General features: G+C 39.0%; 2 protein-coding genes across 2 annotated transcripts in view; both read left to right on the top strand.

Moving 5' to 3' along the window:
• Positions 1–6,838, top strand: part of LOC117987167 (uncharacterized) — an 80,210-nt gene extending 73,372 nt beyond the window's left edge. The window contains exons 52-58 of the mRNA XM_034974126.2: positions 286–383; positions 1,806–2,006; positions 2,791–2,978; positions 3,676–3,843; positions 4,740–4,880; positions 5,288–5,372; positions 6,614–6,838. Of these exons, the coding sequence (XP_034830017.2) occupies positions 286–383; positions 1,806–2,006; positions 2,791–2,978; positions 3,676–3,843; positions 4,740–4,880; positions 5,288–5,372; positions 6,614–6,838 (1,106 nt within the window). The remainder of the gene's footprint in view (positions 1–285; positions 384–1,805; positions 2,007–2,790; positions 2,979–3,675; positions 3,844–4,739; positions 4,881–5,287; positions 5,373–6,613) is intronic.
• A 3,688-nt stretch (positions 6,839–10,526) lies between these two features.
• Positions 10,527–23,312, top strand: LOC117986988 (membrane alanyl aminopeptidase-like). Its single transcript, XM_034973951.2, has 15 exons — positions 10,527–10,762; positions 11,240–11,535; positions 12,168–12,326; positions 12,989–13,318; positions 14,121–14,304; positions 14,738–14,976; positions 15,340–15,523; positions 15,956–16,142; positions 16,723–16,838; positions 17,329–17,508; positions 18,475–18,659; positions 20,252–20,419; positions 20,925–21,065; positions 22,497–22,572; positions 23,039–23,312. Exons 1-15 carry the CDS (start codon positions 10,529–10,531, stop codon positions 23,240–23,242), a joined length of 2,883 nt encoding a protein of 960 aa, XP_034829842.1. The 5' UTR covers positions 10,527–10,528; the 3' UTR covers positions 23,243–23,312.
• The last annotated feature ends 354 nt before the right edge of the window (positions 23,313–23,666 follow it).

Raw genomic sequence — 23,666 nt, 5'->3', positions numbered from 1 at the left:
TTCACACAAAAAAATTAAATTGTGGTTATCAACTAATAACTAATAACAATTTTAAATTTTCAAAGTAAGATAACTAGGTATATCAATTGGGGTATCATATTATGATTTTTATTTATTTTTATGCATCATAGTTTTTGAATTATCGTGTAAAATGTCGAAAAAATACGACTGTAATACGGAACCCTCGGTGCGCGAGCCTGACTCGTATTGGCCGGTATTTTTCCTTTTGACAAATCTTTATTATGTAGTAACCATTTGTTGTATCCATTTGTCTATATGATTCAGGACATTACCGCGTCACCTACGATGACGAAACTTGGAATTTAATATCCGACGCTTTGCTCAATTCTCGAGAAACTATCAATGAATTAAACCGGGCTCAAGTAAGTACTCAAAATTAAAGGCTACCGTTACATTTAACTCGAAAATAGATTCAAGTTAAGCTGTTTGTGATATTATTAGCTCGAAAATACGACGAAACGCTTCGAGAAAAGGTACGGAGTTCCCCGTCCTTTAGTTTGGCTCGTCTTGGCGGGGGCACTTCCGTGCCCCCAGATAAGGCATTTACAGTACCCGGCAGAATATATTGTACTCTCGGCCTCAGAATTCGAGTAGCATTTCCGCAAAACAATTGCATCAAAAACCAGTCACACTTTTGACCTTTTTCTATAAACACTGCAACCGTGCCGTGCAGTGCAAGTGGATTCGATCATAAAGGTGCTAAACGAGTTTTGGACTTTGACTGTACATCAACCTTTACAAAGAGATAGTGGTTTCGTAGAGCGTTGTTGTTGAAAAAACATCTCATGTACTATATTTCTTGCCAGCTACTATACTCGTATTTGTGAACTACAAATATCGATACATGATATTATTATGAACATTGATAATAAATAAGTATGACGAGTGTTTTATTCAAAACACATTGTTTGTTTTGTTGTGTGTGTTTTCTGTAATAATATTAAAGTATTCATTCATCATAAATAAAATAAAATACTTACTTAAGTAAAAATAAAAATATTTTTTATTAAATAAAAAATTTACAAGTATTTTTGAATCGTCAGAGGCATCTACCACTGGTTCGGAATGCCTTTCCTACCGAGAAGAACCAGCAAGAAACTCGGCGGTTGCTCTTTTCAAAGATTTGATTATGCCAAGTATAAGAAATGTATTTGCAGTCCTGCGCGTTGCTGGAACGGTCTGCAGGCCAAATCCACGCTCTTTTATCATTCAGATAATCTTCAATTGTGTAATATGCTTTTTTCAGGAGCATACTTTTAATCGATTTTTTAAACTTGTGTAAAGGCAAGTCCAAAATAGTTAGCGGGATTTTGTTATAAAAGGTTATACCCATACCCACAGACATCGATATAAATGTCAAGACGACAAAATTTTTGACGGTTTTGGAAGCAAATAAATCAGCGCCACCTCTTAGATACTAATGAACAACCCGTTTGAAATCCAGACGTCACTGAGGTTGCATTGGTGCTAAAGTACCATTGAGTCGCTGCCATTTTGTTTGTTCAATAGCCCTGTCCATACGAAGTAATAAGTCAACTAGATTATGCCCGCGACTTCATCCGCACGGACTACACAAATTTCGAACTCCTATTTTACTCCCTTAGGGGTCGAATTTTCAAAGATCCTTTCTTAGCGGATGTCTACGTCATAATAGCTATCTGCATGCCAAATTTCAGCCCGATCCGTCCAGCTGTTTGAGCTGTACGTTGATAGATCTGTCAGTCAGTCAGTCAGTCAGTCAACTTTTCCTTTTATATATTTAGATGACTTTTGTATATTTACAGGTTGTCGACGACGTGTTCGCCTTGATGAGATCCGGAAAGATGACGTACAATTTTGGTTTCCAAATCCTTAAGTTCCTTCGATATGAGACCAATTATTACGTGTGGAGATCAGCCATCAGCGGCTACACCTTCCTTAGGAACAGGTTGCGGAATCTGTATCCACCTGAAGCAGCGATGCCTGATGCCCAACGCACTTTTGATGTGAGCTCATCTTTGTTCTAAAATTATCTTTTTTTTCTACAAAAGCACCGCGCGCCACCGTAAGGAATTTCACCCTCACCACCTGGGTGTCTGGTGCACTTCGACCGTCCGCTGCGCCAGATCCTTCTTTCCACGCACGTGCAAACTGTGGAACCAACTCCCATCGGCGGTGTTCCCACTAGATTATAACATGGGGTTATTCAAGGGGCGGATCAACAAATTCCTAAAAGGAGGGCAACGCATCGGCGGCGGTTCCTCTGGTGCTGCAAATGTTCATGGGCGGCGGTAATTCTACTCGTTTGCTCGCTATTATCTATTAAAAATATATATATATCACTAGCTGATGCTCACGACTTCGGTTCGATGACTTCGGTTTTTAAAAATCCCGTGGGAACGCTTTGATTTTCCAGGATAAAAAGTAGCCTATGTCACTTTACAGGTTTTTATCTATACCCATGCAAAAAATCATGTCAATTCATTGCACCGTTGCGACGTGATTGAAGAGCAAACCAACAAACCAACAAACCAACTTGGACGAGAGTGACATAGGCTACATTTTATCCCGGAAAATCAAAGATTTTTCACGGGATTCTTAAAGGCCCGCTTAACCAATTTGTATGACAATTATTACAGAGCTTGGGTCCCGGAAATTGGCATAGGCAATTTTTTATCCCGGAAAAGCATAGGGTTCTCAGGGGATTTTAAAAAACCCAAATCGACGCGGGTTAAGTCGCGGGCATCATCTAGTTATTAACATGACTTACTTGTTCATTTGAATTTTCAGTCTTTTATTTTAAGCTACATGGAAACGGTTATAAGAAAAGTGGGTTTCGAACCCACTCCAAGGGAGACTGTCACAGATAGCTTGTTGCGTCAAGAAGTGTTACATTTTGCATGCACCCTGGAACATGTAAGATGTATGAAAGATTCTCAAGAAAGATTCGAACATATGACGCTTGATGCGCGCTATTGGTAATCAATAAGTTTTATTACTAGCAGTATTTTTAGTAAACAGATGCATTATTATACACGCTGAAATTTTAGTGGTTGTCTTCTTGCGGCAGAACGATTTGCCCTCAATAGTACTAACGAAATTTTGAGTTATACTTTTAAACAATAAAAATGTTTTTGTTTTGAAATAATTAAAAAAACATCAACTCGAAAGTGTGAGAAACAATAGTAACTCACTAGACATAACGTGAATAGTATAGTAGTAACGCCAATAAGGTGAAAAAGTTTAGAGCAAAATAAGCTCTCGCGCGTAGTAATAGGTATTATGGTATAAACTAGCCTGCACGCACGCAGTATTACTATTGGTTCGAAGTCTCATTCGATTTTTGTTATTCTCGATTGTAAATTTGCCATTTTTGACTCACGTAAATCTATGAATTTATTTTTTATATTTATATTCTCTAGTAATATTTTATGTTTATAAATCGATTGTAATACCACGACAAAATCATTTCGCTTCGGGAAAACAACCATTAAAATTTCAGCGTGTATAGTTAGTTTACTCTGCAATTAATCCTAACGTTGATACTTGATGCTTTACGTTGATATGTCAGTCAGTCATTTATTTTCTGTTTTAAAATTATAATAGATTGGGCTTTTCAAATGAAACATTTATTTTAATTTAATATTTTCTATTTTAATGCTTCATTTTTTTTAGGGTTGATCCTCGTATTCGTCGCCATGTTTTTGAAATGGGTGTAAAGAAAGGCGGGATGGGCGCATTTGCGTTCCTTTTAAACCGATTCAAAACATCAAATATGGCTAACGATCAATTAGAAATGTTGAGAGGACTGGCTTCTACGGGAATCCCTGATTTACTGACAAAGTAAACGAAGTTACATTTTATATCGCATTGTTCTAGCACAGCTCTTTTAAGGGCTTATTCCACCTTCCTCTATAAGATGTCCTAAATGGTATAGAATAGAATAGAATTTATTTTATTCAAGTAGACTTATTACAAGTGCTTTTGAATCGTTAACTAGTTTAGTTTACTTTACCACTGGTTCGGAATGCCGTTCCTACCGAGAAGAACCAGTAAGAAACTCGGCGGTTGCGCTTTTCAAGTCATCAATTTACAATATTATTATACCATACTGTACAAGCAATTGCAGCCCCGTTCATTGCTGGAGCGAGTCAAATCCAAGTTTTCTTATCATTTACATAGTCTTCCACTGTATAATATGCTTTTTTTAAGAGCATACTTTTAATAGACATTTTAAACTTGTGTAAAGGCAAATCTAAAATTGTTTGTGGGATTTTATTATAAAATATTACACCCATTCCCACAAATGACTTTTCCACTTTCGCGAGGCGTAGCGTAGGAGTTGCAAGTTTATTACGGTTCTAATAACCGTTTGTCTGTCGTGGAAATCACCGGTTTTTTTTGTAACGGAGAATGTTATGTCTAACAAAAATTATATTATTGTAAATATATTGAGAAGCTAATTATATTATTGTAAATATATTGAGAAGCTGAGAAGATTGTAAGAATATCTATTTCCTTAAATTTCTCTCGTAGGGAATCGCGCGGTTTTAAATTATAAATTGCACGTATTGCACTTTTTTGTAATACGAAATTTTTTCCAATATTTGCCGCTTTACCTCATAGCAAGATTCCATAAGACGTATAGTTAGTTAACTTATACCATTTAGGACGTCATTTAGGAAGGTGGAATAAGCCCTTTTGGCATCAATTTTATGACATTTTCTTTTCTTTTCCAGATATCTAGAGATGACGCTAGATAAAACAGTTCGGCACCACGATAAAGTTACGGCTTTCAATTACGCCCTCCTTGGCAATAAAGAAAATGCTTATAATGTGCTCCAATTTGTGAAAAACAATATCGATGCCATCAGAATAGCGTAAGTTTGTAAAGATAACAAAAAAAAAAACATGGAAGATTAATTAGCGCTTTTAGCGTTTCGATAGGATGCCATCTGGTAACCAAAGGGGGGGGGGGGGGGGGGGGTGATAAAAATTGCCATACCCCTTCAAGGTTAGCCCTCTTTTATCTTAGGTTTCATCATCACTCCTCCCGGTGAGATTGCAGTCAAGGGCTAACTTGTATCTGAATAATGAAAAAAAACTTAGTACCTATTACAATTATTAGTTCTTGTAATTTACGAAGGCGAGTGGTTCATGCTTGTGTATATTGGTCCAAGTAAAGTTCACTCGCCTTCGTAAATTGCAAGAACTTGTACCATAATTATAATGAATTCTATGTAATACCCAATATCATAAACTAAGTTATGTTTGTTATTGTTTACAGTTACACTGCAGATAGTCCTCCTAACCCAGTGCATACTATACTATCTAATCTGGCATCTTACTTAACCGTAGATGAGCTGATGGAGGTTTGTAAAATTTCATAACATTCCCAGCTTTTTCCAGCGACTTACGGTTAAAAAGATCTTTATTCTCACTTACAATATAGAATTCACTTACATGAGAACTTAAGTAATAAACAACAGGTATCGTTATTCACAAATCAACTCCGATATAAAAAAGTGGGTAAGTAAATTGTAAATTATCACAAAGTAAAGGTATGATTCCGAACCACGCTGCACGCAGCAGCACTGCCGCAACAGTGCTGTCACCAGCTGTCACAGTCCTGTCGCGACACTACTGGTCCGACTGGTCCCCATACAATATTCTCTATAAGCTTATATGACATTACACTCCGAGCTAGGCAGCAATTTTCCGCTACATTGCTGCCGCGACATTGCTGCCTAGCTCGGAATGTAATGTCATATAAGCTTATAGAGATTGTATGGGGACCAGTAGTGCCGCGACAGCGCTGTGACAGCACTGTTGCGACAGCGCTGCTGCGTGCAGCGTGGTTCGGAATCATACCTTTAAAGTTATGTCATCAATTGTGATTTACTTTGCTCTTGCTTCAAATTTGCAGTCACCGGATTTGAAGTAATTTCAAAGTATTTATTCAAAATAGGTAACATTGTAGGTACCTACACTTTTTTATTGTGTAATTTATACATAAAGTTATACCTTCTTACTTTGGGAATCAAACCCAGGACCTTATAGTATGCCAATGTACTCTGTGCCCAGGACCTCCGTCATCGTCAGTCGAACATTCTAACGTCTAGACCAACGAGGCAGTTAATACTAAAATTAGGTACCAACCTATCTCCCACCCATCCCATGATCCCAATCCCAAATGATCAGATGAGATGAACCCAGCATCTCATCTGATCATTTGGTTATTGCTTTTCATCATGATCAACCCATCACCGGCTCACTACAGAGCACAGGTCTCCTCTCAGAGTGAGAAGGGGTTTGGCCATAGTCTACCACGCTGGCCAAGTGCGGATTGGCAGACTTCACACACCTTTGAGAACATTATGGAGAACTCTCATGCAGGTTTCCTCACGATGTTATCCTTCCCCGTTAAAGCAAGTGATATTTTAATTACTTAGAAACGCACATAACTCCGAAAAGTTAGAGGTGCGTGCCCGGGATCGAACCCCCGACCTCCGATTGGAAGGCGGACGTCCTAACCACTAGGCTACCACAGCTTATTACCACAGGTTATTGGTTATGCTTGTGTTTTTACTAAATTAAAATTTTGCCCTTGCAGTATGACGAATGGCTTATACGTACACAGTTCTACTCAGCCGAATACAACACTGCTAGATCTGCTATACGAACTACTGGAGACAATATAGTCTGGGGCAGAAACAATGCGGACATGATCCTAGCGGCTGCAAGAGACGGGGCATCTACAATTATTGTATCATCAGTTTTATTAGTAGCACTGTCTTTATTAACTATAGTCTTAGATTCAACATCATATTGGTACTGATTCTGAGCACAACCTAATTTTAGAGTATTCGCATCCTCTTCTTACTAATGTAATATGAAAAGAACAGACGCAGTTTGACAGTTTTAAATTTAATTTTTGGATGGTAAAATCCGTGATTTTAGCGCACAGTCGCGAGCCTACTGTTTTTTGTAGCGTGCACTAAAATTTAGAGTCTTTAAATGTAAAACTCACCTTTCGTCCTTTTTTAGCAATATTAAAAAGTGAAAGATGCTTATATGACATTACATTCCGAGCTTGGCAGCAATGTTCCGCTACATTGCTGCCGCGAACTGTGACAGCTGGTGACAGCACTGTTGCGGCAGCGCTGCTGCGTGCAGCGTGGTTCGGAATCATACCTTTAAAGTTATGTTATCAATTGTGATTGACTTTGCTCTTGCTTCAAATTTGACCTGATTTGAAGTAATTTCAAAGTATTTATTCAAAATAGGTAACATTGTAGGTACACTTTTTGATTTTGTAATTTATACATAAAGTTATACCTTCTTACTTGGTATACTATAAGGTACTTGGGGTCCTGGGTTTGATTCCCAAACCCAGGACCCCAAGTACCTTATAGTATACCAATGTACTCTGTGCTCAGGACCTCCATTCTAACGACTAGACCAACGAGGCAGTTAATACTAAAATTAGGTACACCTACCTATCTCCCACCCATCCCATGATCCCAATCCCAATCCCAATGATCAGATGAGATGAACCCAGCATCTCATCTGATCATTTGGTTATTGCTTTTCATCATCATGATCAACTCATCACCGGCTCACTACAGAGCACAGGTCTCCTCTCAGAATGAGAAGGGGTTTGGCCATTGTCTACCACGCTGGCCAAGTGCGGATTGGCAGACTTCACACACCTTTGAGAACATTATGAAGAAGATTTCCTCACGATGTACCTATATTAAAGTGGTAGATACTTAATAAATGTATAATAAAATGGTTTTTAAATATAGCCTATATTTTATTTCAAAACCTACAATATTTTAGTATAGTGCCTTAATACTTTTATCAAAACTTTACGAAAATGCGAAAACTCGGCTAACTCAGTGATCAACTATGAAGTAGAGCCACCGAGTTCATTTGACATAATTTTTTTTTTTTATTTAAGAATATTAGCCATGTTAAATGACGAATATTCCCCTTTCCTCTCCAATTAAGCGTCAGACTTGTGCTAGGAGTAGGTACGACAATAGTGCAACGGGCGGGGTTTGAACCGTCGACCTTTCGGATTTCAGTCCACTCCTATACCGGTTGAGCTATTGAAAGTTTTTAATCTATTGAAAGTTTTTTACGAAAAATAATTTAAATATCTCTCAGTGGAAGTTGCAATGTAGAACCAACCAATGTCAAATGAGTTTGGTGGCTATCATTAAAATTAGTGTTGATCACTAAGCTAGCGAACTTTTACTTTTTAAATTTTTTTAGGGTTCCGTACTTCAAAAGGAAAAGAGGAACCCTTATTGGATCACTTCGTTGTCTGTCAGTCCGTCTGTGGTGTCTGTCAAAAAAACCTATATAGTACTTCCTGTTGACCTAGAATCATAAAATATGGCAGGTAGGTAGGTCTTATAGCACATGTAAAGGAAAAAATCCGAAAATCGTGATATTGTGGTTACATCACAAAAAAATCAAAGTGTGTTCATGAACAAAACCAAGTGGGGTATCATATTATTATATAAGAAAATAAGAAAATAAGAAAAACAAAGAAAGAAAGAAAATATTATGAAAGGGCTTTGACTAGGTATACATTCTAAAACAGATTTTTATTCATTTTTATGGATAATAATTTTTGGTTTATCGTGCATCATCATCATCATCATCAGCCTGTGGACGTCCACTGTTGGACATAGGCCTTCCCTAAAGAGCGCCACCACACCCGGTCCTCAGCCTTCCTCATCCAGCCACTTCCCGCCAGCCTCTTTATATCGTCGGTCCATCGTGCTGGAGGGCGTCCCACACTACGCTTGCTTAAACGCGGTCTCCACTCAAGGACTTTCCGGCTCCAACGGCCATCGCCTCTACGACAGGCATGACCTGCCCACTGCCACTTCAGCTTGCTAATAGTTTGGGCTATGTCAGTGACCTTGGTTCTCCTGCGGATCTCCTCATTTCGGATCTTGTCCCTCAAGGAAACTCCTAACATAGCCCTCTCCATAGCTCGCTGAGCGACTTTGAGTTTGTGGACAAGGCCGTTTGTTAGTGTCCACGTTTCAGCACCATAGGTGAGGACGGGAAGAACACACTGGTTAAAGACTTTCGTCTTGAGGCACTGAGGAATTGACGATGAGAAGACTTGACTCAATTTCCCAAAAGCTGCCCAACCTAGCCGAATTCTTCTGTTGGCTTCCTCGTCGAAATTGCTTCTGCCTAATTGAATTGTTTGGCCAAGGTAATTGTATTGTGAAACAATTTCGATGCCAACATTTTCGACGCTCATCGGTGACGGGACAACGTGTTGATTGAACATTATCTTTGTTTTGTCCAAGTTTATCCTGAGACCGACACGTCTGGAAGAGTGCATATCGTGCATAATATCAAAGAAAAATACCCGAGTACGGAACCTTAGATGCGCGAGTCTGACTCGCACTTGGCCGGTTTTTAACCGACTTCAAAAAAGGAGGAGGTTCTCAATTCATCGGAATATTTTATTTTTTATTTTATGTTTTATGTATGTTTCCCGATTACTCGAAGACGCCTGGACCGATTTTGAGAATTCTTTTTTTTATTGCGTGATAGGCTTCCGATTGACGACAATCATGTTTAAAAAAGCAATAATGAGGTCTAGGTGGGAGCGTGCTTGCCTAGAAGATGCTATTCACTCTTGATTAGAAGATATCTAGGTTACTTATACATATGCGCCCCGCGAGAAAATTTTGTCTACGCATTATCTCGTGTTTCTTCATACAAATAAGACGAGTAAATGCGTAGACAAAATTTTCTCGTGGTGCGCATGTTAGCCTAAATGGAAGGAAACAGACTAGATATAACGAATAGAAGTAGGTAAAGGGCGGCGTACCGATAATAATCTTTGATTTTGAAACAGATAATGGTTACGCGTCGGAAATATCAGCACTATAAAATTTTATCAATATTTATAATGTTACGACTATCGTCATTGATAAATAGCCTCATCATAAATGACACACTTACAATCTTTTAAGACATTTAATCCATACTTCCATACTAATATTATAAATGTGAAAGTATGTCTGTCTCTCTGTCTGTCTGTCTGTCTGCTAGCCTTTCACGGCCCACCCGTTCAACCGATTTTGACGAAATTCGGTACAGAGATAGCTTGCATCCCGGGGAAGGACATAGGCTAATTTTTATCTTGGAAAAACAAAGAGTTCCCACGGGATTTTTAGAAACCTAAATCCACGCGGATCAAGTTGCGGGCATCATCTAGTATCGTATATGTAATAATCTTGATATAATGTAATTTATAGAATAATATGATAATACTGATATTAATATTTTAATCAAAAAAACCTCATTTAGGACCACTGAGTCCCACGAGCAGGTAATTATTAAAACGTTAAGTAAAATATATATTTTTAAAGTATAAAAAATTAATTAGGTAATTCCAAAAATTATCACTTAAATTTTTTTATGTTTAATTTTTGTTAATTAATGTTACATATTATTATAATAAAAAAATTAATTTTGCAGAACGATGAATTTTAACTTGAAACTTGTAGTACTATCAGCAGTATTCGTTTTAGTCAAAACTGAATTTCCATTAGATGTTGAGGAACCTCTTTTTTTGAGTAGTGCTGCAGATGAAAAATATCGTATTCCTGAAGATCTTGACCCTATACAATTTGATATAGAAATAACCCCTTATTTTGAAGCTGAAGATGGCCGAGAGGCGTTCACATTTGATGGAATTGTTACGTTAACTCTTAGGGTAAGTAAACAAGATATTTATTACAATTTAATGAGTTAACTGTAAATAAGACTGAGGGTGAAATCTATAGAGCGCACTCTGACTTTGCTTAGACTTAAGACAGAGTTAAAACGAGACAGATGTACATATCTCTCACATAAATTTGTCTCGTTGTAGCTTAATCTTAAGTCTGGGCAAAGTCAAAGTGCGATTTATAGATCTCACTCAGCCTTAGAGAAGATGTTAATAACAAACATACACAGCAACATAATCAATGATGCAATCTGCAGCATCAAGTGAATTTTAATGTATATAACGGGTACATACCTTGATTAATTTTTGGTTTTATTTGTCGATATTTCAACCCAATTAAAATCACGACCAACGACGATTAAAATATCTTAAAATCATCAAGTGAGTTGTTTGAAAGAAATCGATTTCACACACAAGAGAATTTTCCTATTCAAAAGTATTTATAAAGTTATTTTTTATCATCAGGCAGTTAAGGATAACATCAGCACATTGGTACTTCAAGAAAACGTAAAAGAGATAATTTCAGTTGTTGTTACTGATGATGCTGGTGAGAAACTACCCTTGAATGAAGATAATGGATCGAAAGGATTCGCGAGGATTCGTGACTATCATTTCCTAGAAATTTACTTGAAAGAAGGAACTTCGTTGGTGAAATCAAAAAACTATATTGTGACAATCAAATATGTGGGAAATATCAATGAAACGCCGCTGTCCAGGGGTGTGTTTAGGGGAAGCTATAAAGATGAAAATGGAAAACTTCAGTGAGTGTATGAAAACTTTATTTCTGGTTACTTTGTAGCTGATGTCCCCAAATTTGCATGGATTTAGGTTTTTAAAAATCTTGTGGGAACTCTTTGATTTTCCGGAATAAAAAGTAGCCTATGTCACTATTCAGATCTTTAACTTTACTTATGCAAAAAATTACGTGGATCCGTTGTTCCGTTGCGACGTGATTAAAGGACAAACCAACAAACCAGTAAACAAACACACTTTTGCATTTACAATGTTGGTAGTGATTTAAATTTCAGAATATTATTATGACATTGGAAATAATGAAAATGAATCAGAACAAAATGTTCTATTCAGTGCTTCTATTCTTTCGATAAGCTGTGATAGCCTAGTGGTTAGGACGTCCGCCTTCTAATCGGAGGCCGGGGGTTCGATCCCCGGCACGCACCGGTTAATATAGTGCTTTGCTAAGCTGCTATCTCGACTGATGATAAGGATTTTATAACGTCGCTGTAAGATTGATACGCGATAATATGGAAATAGCAGTTAATTTATTTTAGCAATATGACCTCACTCATTGTTTTAAATACGGATTTGTACCAGCTAGCGAAATTGCTGTATAGATACTATATAAAAAATACCATACATGCTTCTATTTTTATAGTTGGTACGCAGGCTCACATTTGCAACCCACAAATTCAAGACAAGCATTCCCTTGCTTTGATGAGCCAGGATTCAAATCAACATTTAACATTATCATTAACCGCCCAGCGCATTTCACTGAAACATTCTCCAACATGAAGATAAAAAATAATAACACGAAGTAAGTTGTATATAATCTAATTCTAATGCAAGTAGGTCAAATCGTGTTTTAAGAGTAGTTGTTGTATTTTAGCGATGTTTAATTTTATCTTGTTCATTAATTAGACACAAATTTTTCAAATATACATTGGCATACTCTCATTCATTTTACGGTGAAAGAAAACCTACAAATTACGGGATAAGTAATTCTATGATACCCATGACCTAGCTATGGGCCTCATAAGAAAGCTCAGAGTCACTTAGCGGGCGATGCAGAGAGCTATGCTTGGAGTTTCTCTTAATCAGAAATGAGGAGATCCGTAGGAGAACTAGAGTAACCGACATAGCTCAACGGGTTGCGAAGCTGAAGTGGCAATGGGTAGGGGACATAGTTTGTAAAACTGATAGACGTTGGGGTCTCAAGGTGCTGGCATGGCGACGTCGCACCGGAAGACACAGCGTTGGAAGACCCCCCCACTAGGTGGACGGACGACATCAGATGAGTCGCAGGGCTGGATTGGATGAAGTCCCTACAAGAGACCTATGTCCAGCGGTGGACGTCTATCAGTTTGATGATGATGATGACCTTCCTCTCGTATCAATGCTGGACGAAACGAATGCTTCTAAGAAAAAAGTCATTCATCCAGCATTGATAGTGGGATATTGATAGTTTTACTTTTTTAGAGTGGGAGATCGTATACGAGAAGTCTTTTATACAACACCAAGAATGTCCGCGTATCTGGTAACCTTCCACATCAGTGAACAATTTGAAGTTATTGCTGAAAACAATAACCCCATCGCACCATACCGTATTCTTGCACGACCAACTGCAAAAGGTCAAGGTGCTTACGCCTTGGAAGTTGGGCCACCCTTAACAAAATGGCTGGGAAACTATTTTGGAATCGATTACTATACAATGGGTGACACGATGGCTGAAGTCATGAAAAATGACCAGATTGCATCACCAGATTGGGCGTCTGGTGCTACAGAAAATTGGGGACTTGTTTCATACAGGTTTGTTATTTGTGGAACTCTTTAATTTTCCGGGATCAAAAGTAGCCTATGTCCTTTCCCGGGATGCAAGCTATCTCTACTTATACCAAATTTCATCAGAATCGGTTAAACGGATGGGCCGTGAAAAGCTAGCAGACAGACAGACGGACAGACAGACACACTTTCGCATTTATAATATTAAAGTATGGATAACTTGAATAACGTTTTTAGTTTCAGTTTCACAGAAATTATAACTAAACATGACGAAAAAAAAAATTGTAAGACTTAATGTAATTAAATACAAAATCACTACATAATTTTAAATACGTAAAGAAAATTTAATGTTCAAGGCATCGGGCACGAACCCAGAAGATGCAGGTTCGATTCCTGCCGGTCACGAAAATTTTGATATGTATTTAAAATTATTTAGTAATTTCCTTGAAGTGTAGGTAAACACAAAAAAAATATTTAAAAAAATATATAGTAAAAAGCAAATAATGTCATTTCTCGTTCAAAGAGCTACATTGTAATATGGGCCTTTGAAAGTAGTTTCGATAACTGCAAAGTGTCGCTACTAGATGGCATTAAACAGTCGCTTCAGTACTGAGTCAACATACATATCACCAATTTCGTCACTGGCCGTAAGCGAGACCGTGGCCGAATGGTCAAGGCATCGGGCGCGAACCCAGAAGATGCAGGTTCGATTCCTGCCGGTCACGCAATTTTTGATATGTATTAAAAATTATGTAGTAATTTCCTTGAAGTGTAGGTAAACACTAAAAAATTATAAAAAAAAACATAATCATTAACAATTCCATTTTAGGGAGCTTCGTCTCCTGTACGAAGAAGGGGAAACCAATGCTCTGGATAAAATGAACATTGGCACTATCACAGCGCACGAGCTCGCTCACAAATGGTTCGGCAACCTCATCACGTGCCGGTGGTGGGACAACGTGTGGATCAATGAGGGATTTGCTAGTTACTTCGAGTACTTTGCTATGGATGGTGTAAGCAAATTTTCTATAGCTTGTTCCCCTTGCTTCATCATCATCATCATGATCAACCCATCGCCGGCTCACTACACAGCAAGGGTCTCCTCTCAGACTGAGAATGGTTTTGGCCATAGTCTACCATCGCTGGCCATGTGCGGTAGGTAGACTTCACACACCTTTGAGAACATTATGGAGAACTCTCAGGCATGCAGGTTTCCTCACGATGTTTTCCTTCACCGTTAAAGCAAGTGATATTTAATCACTTAAAACGCACATAACTCCGAAAAGTTAGAGGTATGTGCCCTGGATCGAACCCACGACCTCCGATTAGAAGGCGGACGTCCTAACCACTAAGCTATCACAGCTCTACATCAAGATACAGTAATTTTATCTTTCTCCTTTGTATACAAAACAGTTTTATTGTTTTTTTATTCTATTTCTTAACCAGATTGATTCATCTACGGAATTGAGTAGCCAGTTCAACATCTTAGCACTCCAAGGGGCTCTGTCAACTGATTCCTCATCATCCACGAGGGCCCTCGAGCACACGGTCAACTCCCCGGCTCAGGTGACCGGGCACTTTAGCGGCATCAGCTACACCAAGGGAGCATCATTCCTCCTTATGCTGAAACATTTTGTTGGGGAAGAAACGTTTAAAAAGGCCTTGAATTATTTCCTATTGGACAGGTATAGTTCTTGCATTTCACGAAGGCCACCGACTCATGCTTGTGTTTAAGTCGTATCGGTATACGTAAGGGACACTAAATGTGTGCATTTGACAGCGCCTGCTCGCGACTGATTGGTCCGACATGCACGCACACTTACGCAATGACCATGTAAACGACGTTACCACAGGTAAAGTTCAGTAGCCTTCGTGAATTGCAAGAACTGTATTGAAGTTTTTTCTTTGCGTCAAAGAAGTGTGTTTCATTGTTTCATTTTAAGATCAGTCAGTCAATGCCACGTCGTAGACGGGGCATTGGCCTGAGTTTTTTACGCTATACTGGTTCTGGTTATAGCCTGTATTTATCCGTTGGTTTTCCTTGCCAGAGCGTACGAGCACGCCTATCCATCGCATTTATTCAGTTCCTTCGCCAAAGCGGTACAAGAAGATAATGCAATAAACAGTTTTCTGAACATAGCCGAAATTATGAGGTACTGGGTCGAGCAACCGGGATACCCCCTAATTGACGTCAATGTTAATACGAACACAGGGGTCATGATTGTAACTCAGGTAACAAGCTTTTTAGTCTTTGAGTTTTGCTCAATGGTAACTACAGGGCCGATTGAAATCTGGAAAACGCCCTATACAAATTTCATACCTCTATTTTACTCTCTTAGGGGTTGACTTGTCAAAAATTCTGTATCCAGTAATTTGAGCTGTGGATTGATAGATCAGTCAGTCAGTCAGTCAGTCAGTAAACTTTTCCTTTTATATATACAGACTACCTTATGCTTGCGACTTCGTCCGCATGGACAACGCAAATTTCAAGCCCCTGTTTTACCCCCTTAAGGGTGGAATTTTCAAAAATCCTGCATGCCAAATTTCAGCTTAATCCATCCAGTAGTTTTAGCCGTGCGTTGCTAGAACAGTCAACTTTACCTTTTCCTTTTATATATTTAGATAAGCAGACTTTCTAAAAAAAATTGTAATTATTATTTTTAGGAGCGTTTCTTTATCAGCGCTTCATCGAATAAGACTGAACAAGTATGGCCCTTACCTCTTACATACACTACTGGCAGAAATCCCAATTGGGACAACCTGACCCCAACCGTCGTGATGATCAATAGGTCTATTGAAATACTAAAGGAACCGGGAGACGAATGGGTTATATTTAACGTACAGCAGAAAGGTAAAGCTAAATTCATATTTTATATCGATTAATTTTATAAGAAAGCTCGAGTCGCTCAGCGGGCGATGGAGAGAGCTATGCTTGGAGTTTTTTTACGTGATCAAATCAGAAATGAAGAGATCCGTAGGAGAACTAGAGTAACCGACATAGCTCAACGGATTGCGAAGCTGAAGTGGCAATGGGCAGGGCACATAGTTCATAAAACCGATAGACATTGGGGTCTTAAGGTGCTGGAATGGCGCCGGAAGACGCAGAATTGGAAGACTCCCCACTGGGTGGACGGACGACATCAGACGAGTCGCAGGGAGCCGCTGGATACAGGCGGTGCAAGACCGTGGCGTGTGGAAGTCCCTACAAGAGGCATATGTCCAGCAGTGGACGTCTATCGGTTGATGATAGAGCAATTAAAAAGCCCGCCACGCACTTTGCCGGTTTTTTATTAAGTACGATAATATAGCGTATGCCAGAGCGGAGCGAGACCAATAATATTAATCTATGCGTATGCCAATATTATGTACTGTAGCCTTTTGAATTTTGCCTGTTTTTCGTGAACTCGTCAAAATTAAAACATATTTTTTAGGTTTTTACCGTGTAAACTACGACCCTCGCACTTGGGAAATGATCGCCGATGCTCTCAAAAGCAGTTCCTCTAGTTCGACGAATACGACGACTATTCACCGATTGAATAGAGCACAGGTAGGTATGCAGGTTTAAATATTTATTATTAAGTACTAAATCCTCAAAAGCTCACCACGTTCGGGGCGAACTAAAATCCAAAAGATTGTACGTTCATGTGCCTCCCATTGGATTATTTTCTAGCCCATAATATTAATTTACGTATTATGTACAAAAACATACCAAGGTTATTTCTTAATTTCATCCCAGTTACATTACTAAGCTGAAGTGGCAATGGGCAGGGCACATAGTTCATACAACCGATAGACGTTGGGGTCCCGAGGTGCTGGAATGGCGACCTCGCACCGGAAGACGCAGCGTTGGAAGACCCCCCACTAGGTGGACGGACGAGTCCCAGGAAGCCGCTGGATACAGGCGGCGCAAGACCGTGGCGTGTGGAAGTCCCTACAAGAGACCTATGTCCAGCAGTGGACGTCTATTGGTTGATGATGATGATGATGATGATGACATCACTAAGCTATTTTTAGATATTTGATGTTTTATGTTTCAGATAGTCGACGACGTGTTTGCCTTGATGAGATCTGAACGCATCAGTTTTGAACTTGGTTTCAAGATTCTAGACTTCTTAAAAGATGAGATCGACTACTACTCCTGGTATCCTGCTATTACTGGTTTCAGCTGGATTAGAAACCGATTCCTGCATTTGCCAGAGACTTTGAAAGACTTCGATGTAAGTAGATAAATGAACAATGAATAGTTTAAATAATTAATTATGAATAGTTAAGCTATCCATTAATCAGAATTCATTAAGTATTCGCGGACATCTGCTAGTCAATAATAAATTGTCAATCAGCAGTCTTTGGGCCTATAAAAACGCTACATCTCGACCAAATCTATCACATTTCAATTCTTCGGTCTCATCTTCCCTAGCTACGGACCTGGCTTCTGCCCAATGGCTAGGCTTTAAGAGAAAGACTGAGAGAGAGAAGCTCCAGTTCGGAAGAACCCTTCACTGGGGTCCCGCGAGTGATGTACCTAATCCAAGTATAGTTCTTGCATTTCACGATGGCGAGTGGCTCATGCTTGTGTTTAGTCGTATCGGTATAAGTAAGGTAATGTAAATGTGTGCGTTTGCGAGCACTTGCTCGCAACTGATTGGTCCGACATGCACGCACAATTACGCAATGCCCATGTATACGGCGTAACCACAAGTAAAGTTCACTCGCCTTCGTGAATTGCAAGAACTGTATCTAGTGGAGCCAAGTGCCCGGCACGTATTGTTGAGGCGTCCAAAATAATAATGCACTGTATTACACTTTATCTTTTATTATTTTAGAGAACAATTATTAATTAACTAAGACACAGATTCGTCTGACGTGATCACTTTTCGTTGTCGTGTGTGAAAGTCTTGGACGATCTAGGTTAGATCGTCCAAGGTGAAAGTGTGTGGCCCGCTAGTTGTACGCGGTCGCGTAACACGCGAGCCGTTTCCGACGCGCGACCTTCTCATCGCGGCCGGATAACCGCGGCTATCCTGAACAGTATCTATAATTATCAAGTCTGTAAGTGTGAAGTGTGGACAATAAAAGGGGTTTCTATCAAACTTGGTGGTTGTTTCTATGAGCACTAGACACCCCCATTGGACCTAACAGCTCGACAAACCTCCTCTTTATTGAAAATAAAATATGTATAACAGGAAATCCTCTTCGGTTTCCTCAAAACTGTCATCGCCGACCTGGGCTACAATGTCAAAGAGGGTGAACCTTTGACGACAACGCTCAACAGGTTCTTCCTCCTCAACTTTGCATGCAGTATCGGCCACGAAGGATGCATCAGCGATTCTATCAACAAATACAGAGCTTTGATGACGAGCGGAACGAGGTAAAATAAGTTTGAAATATTTTTTTCGGGTAGTGCCACACATGACAGTTTGTTCCGGCGCTTCTTTTGCTTGAAGCGCGTTGGACTTATGCTCAGGTGGAAGAAGCGCCGGAATAACCAGCTCTTAGTTATAAGATGTGATGTGTGGCACAGTTTGGAAAATAAACGTCTTTTCTTCTTTCTTTTCTTTGCTTATGCTTTCAAACCGCGCTCTTTTGGTCAATTTTTCTTAAATGCGTCTGGAACGTATGGAAATCTAAAAGGTTCAAGGTTTTTGCTCGAATACATTTCGTTGAAAAAAGTAGTTGTTCCCTTTATTTTTCTTTACCGTCGTTGTTGCGTGACTACATACCATTTGCAAGGATAACACGTCGAAGCCAAATCCAATAAAGTAATGGTGCAATTTCGATATGATAGGAAATTGACCTAACCTACAGAAACTGTTGTGTAATCATAATAACTTAATTATATTATCAAGACTAGCCTTCTCTGAAAATTTTGATATGCATACATTTAGAACTTTTTGGATATCAAAATAATAATATCATTTCACCCCAGCCATTTTAACATGGTTTTTAAAACTACAGTTCGATTGAACAGTGATTTTAAAAATCCCGTACCTATACGTTTTTAGGTATTCCGTTCCATTTTGTCAAACATTATGAAGAATCTTAATTTATTTTTATATGCATAATAGTTTTTGATTTATCGTGCAAAATGTCGAAAAAACCCCGAGTACGGAACCCTCACTACGCGAGTCTGACTCGCACTTGGCCGGTTTTTTTCTTTTCTGTGCAAACAGATTTTCCCTATCTCGAGCTCAGGTTATCTATGAGTATAGATATCTCAAGGGCCTCTTCGTTCTGTATGACTATTTTCTTACGGTATTTACCTAACAACATGATTGATTAAATTAATTAACTGTCCGATAGCGCTGAGATCTTGTTTACAATGTTATAAACGAAGGATAGGTTAATGTATCTTTAAAAATGTGAGAAATTAATTTTAAAAAATTAACTAACTTATGCTCGCATGAACTTCGTCCGCGACTACACAAATTTCAAACCCCTATTTCACCCCTTTAGGGATTGAATTTTCAAAAATCCTTTCTTAGCGGATGCTTACGTCATAACAGCTATCTACATGCCAAATTTTAGCCCGATCCGTCCAGTAGTTTGAGTTGTGCGTTGATAGATCAGTCAGGGGGTGAAATAGGGGTTTGTAATTTGTGTAGTCCACGCGGATGAAGTCGCGAGCATAAACTAGTCTACATATTATATATAAAAGGAAAAGGTGACTGCCTGACTAACTGACTGATCTATCAACGCACAGCTCAAACTACTGGACGGATCGGGCTGAAATTTGGCATGCAGATAGCTATTATGACGTAGACATCCGCTAAGAAAGGATTTTTGAAAATTCAATCCCTAAAGGAGTAAAACAGGGGTGTGAAATTTGTGTGGTCACCGCAGACGAAGTCGCGGGAATAAGCTAGTCACTTATAAGATCGCAGTCAAAGGCTAACATGCATCGAAATAAATAAAAAATAGAAAAATAGTTTCGTGTTTTAAGTTTGTCTCAATATTTTTCAGCGTCAACCCTAACCTCAGAAGGCACGTGTTCTGCCAGGGTGTCCTCAACGGTGGTTTCAACGAGTGGCAGTTCCTTAACCAGCGGAGACTTAACTCCAACAATCAGGCTGACCAGGTCGCCATGCTCCGCTCCCTTGGTTGCACGACCAACGACCAAGCTGTAGAGGCGTAAGTATTGTAAGCCCCTTCGCACACGGTCGTAATCGTAGTCGTACCGTAAGCGTATCGTTACGATGCTACGCGTACGAGACCTACAGTGTTGCACAAACTAATCGCGTAGACGCATATATAGACAAGGGTAGTTTTCACCCAGTTTGTCAAATTTAACTATTCATATTGAAAGTCAAAGTCATAAGAAATTGAAATTTTGAAAAAAAAAGTGTTTTTTATATTATAGTAATCTGGATCTTAACTACCCTGTTTTAAAGCTCAAGTATGTCTACACGCGGAAACTTTGCGAAGAATCACGGTTACGAACCGATTACGAATGAGGGCACAAACGCCCTAACAAAAAACAACTTGGTACCATAAGCTGTTCAACTGTTCCACTCACAGAACAAAACTACCGACATCAGTGGTTCCACTATCATAATATCTTTTACCTTCACATACATTTGTACAACAGGTGTAGCACTTATGATTCAATAACAATTGACACCATTGATATTTTCAGGTACCTCCAAATGATTCTAAGTGACGATCTCAAGGCCCAAGATAGCGTCAACGCCTTTACCTTCCTCTACATTGGCAGCAGGAGTAACACGAATGCTGCCTTACAATTCATCAAAAGTAGACTCGAAGAAGTGAGGCGAAAGTAAGTCATTCACATAGTAAAATAAAATAAATAAAATGAAAATCTTTTTTATTCGTATAAACTTTTACAAGTACTTACGAATAGTCGGATGCATCTACCACTGGTTCAGAATGCCTTTCCTACCGAGAAGAACCAGCAAGAAACTCGGCGGTTGCTCTTTTCAAATATTTGATATAGGTACAAGATTACGCCATGTATAAAATCGTATTTGTAGTCTTGTGCGTTGCTGGAACGAGCTGCAGGTCAAATCCACGCTCTTTTATCATTTAGATAATCTTCAATTGTGTAATATGCTTTTTTCAGGAGCATAATATTTTTAATAGATTTTTTAAACTTGTGCAAAGGTAAGTCCAAAATAGTTTGCGGGATTTTATTATAATAGGTAATACCCATACCCACAAATGACTTTTGGACTTTCCTGAGGCGGAAGGTAGGAGCTGCAAGCTTGTCTTTGTTTCTAGTTAGCCTATTGTGTAGATCACCAATTTTCTTGTAACTAAGAATATTTTGTCTTACAAAAAGTATACTTAGTAGTATACTTAGTATACTTGTATAGTGAACAATGAACGTTGTAACTTTTAAACCTTCTCTCTCTCTCTCCGGTCGTTCCTTCATTGCTGTAGATCGTGGTGTGGCAAACTGCCCTCGAATGGATTATCTGTTACCATCGGCTTCTGTCGGTGGCCATTTTCACAATGTGATAAAATCCACACCTGCTGGACTCCTTTAGCTGGTCGGACCACCTAGTTGGTGAGCGGCCTCTCGCTCTTTTGGCCTCTTGCTTTTCTAAGCTGACGTCCCCCCGCCGTATGATTTGGCCGAAATATTGGAGCAATCGTTGGTAACCTTCTAGGCCCTAGCATATTTTACTTAATCACTACGAGATCAAGTGGCTGGATGAGGAAAGCTGAGGATCGGCGGGGTGATTACGTATCTCGCGACAGGCTTGCAACATGCGTAATGCGCGATCATTGCTGTCAAACACACGTGACAGCGGCTACAGAGAGACAGCAATAGCCACAAAGCAAAATAAGAAGAAGAAGAAGAGAGACAGCAAATGAACTGACGCATTGCTACTGCTGTTGCTGTCGCTACTGCAACGTTTGACGTAATAACCCCGCCCGCCGCCCGGTGTGGTGGCGCTCTTTAGGGACGCCTAGGTCCAACAGTGGAAGTCCACAGGCTGATGATGATGACTACGAGATCAGTTTGTCATAATCACTACCCATCCCGACCCATATACTCAAGCTGTGACAAAACAAACAAGCATTTTTTGGGCTTTTCTTTCACGTTTTGTAGCAATGTCTGACTCTAAACATGTTAAACACCTAAAATACGTTGTTCATAATTATGTACGGAACCCTAAAAAAGCAAGGCCCGACTCGCACTTGGCCAGTTTTTTTATATTAAATTATAATAATACTTTTTCAGAGTTGTCCTCCCAGCGTGGTTCGAAAGTGTTTTAAATAATCTGGCAAGCTATGCTCCTGAAGAGGTTCTTAGAGACGTAAGTACTACGTATTATTCGAACTATTTTTTAATTTTTAATTTTTTTTGTTTATTAGAAAGTAATCAACAGCGCACTTACATAATTATTATTTAAATCTTAATCTAGTTTTTCCAGAAGGTCAACTATTTTAACAGACTAGACTCAGAATAAATATATTAACATTAATTTTACAACAGTGAGTGCTATTTTTAAGTTCCGTACCTCAAAAGGAAAAACAGAACCCTTGAAGGATCAGTTTTAGTTAATTAAATATCACTTGCTTTAACGGTGAAGGAATACATCGTGAGGAAACCTGCATGCCTGCTTCATAATGTTCTCAAAGGTGTGTGAAGTCTACCAATCTACTGACTATGGCCAAAACCCTTCTCACTCTGAGAGGAGACCCGTGCTCTGTATGTAGTGAGCCGGTTATGGGTTGATCATGATGATGATGATGAAAGGATCAGAATATTTCTGTTTTCAGATGGAGCAATGGCTGCAATCGGACGAGTCCATACCAGGCAGACAAGTCGGTTTGAATGCTATAGGCAGTGCTAGGACCAGCATGCAATGGGGAACTGATCGAGCTAAGCCTATTCTGAAGGCGGCGAGAGGCTCCGCTATTGTCAATACTCAAGCATCTATGTTGTTATTAATTATTACTTCTTTTGCTTTAATATTTAGATAATAATAATATAGGCTTTAATGTGATTCTGCTTTTTCAATAAACTCAACATTTGTTTTATTAATTAAGTACCTACTCTTTGTAACTTCTCGTTTCGTTATTGAGATAATATTTTATTGCCTGAGATATCGTAATTCGCAGCATAATATTAATTAAAACTCTATGTATTAAAGTTTTGTACCTACCTAATTATTGTTTTCAAATAAAATAATATTTTTATTGGTATAATTTTTTATTTAGAAATCTTTATTGCATATAGAATAATGCATTATGAAATAATAAATACCTTAAACCCAATTAAAGAATCATCGTCATCATGATCAACCCGTCGCCGACTCACTACAGAGCACGTGCCCCCTCTCAGACTGAGAAGGGTTTTGGCCATAGTCTACCACGCTGTCCAAGTGCGGACTTTAAACATCTGTGA

This window comes from Maniola hyperantus, chromosome 12 (assembly GCF_902806685.2).
Source record: "Maniola hyperantus chromosome 12, iAphHyp1.2, whole genome shotgun sequence".
Classification (NCBI taxonomy): Eukaryota; Metazoa; Arthropoda; class Insecta; order Lepidoptera; family Nymphalidae; genus Maniola; species Maniola hyperantus.
Note: the sequence above shows the minus strand (reverse complement) of the source record. Positions and strands in the feature narration are given on the sequence as shown.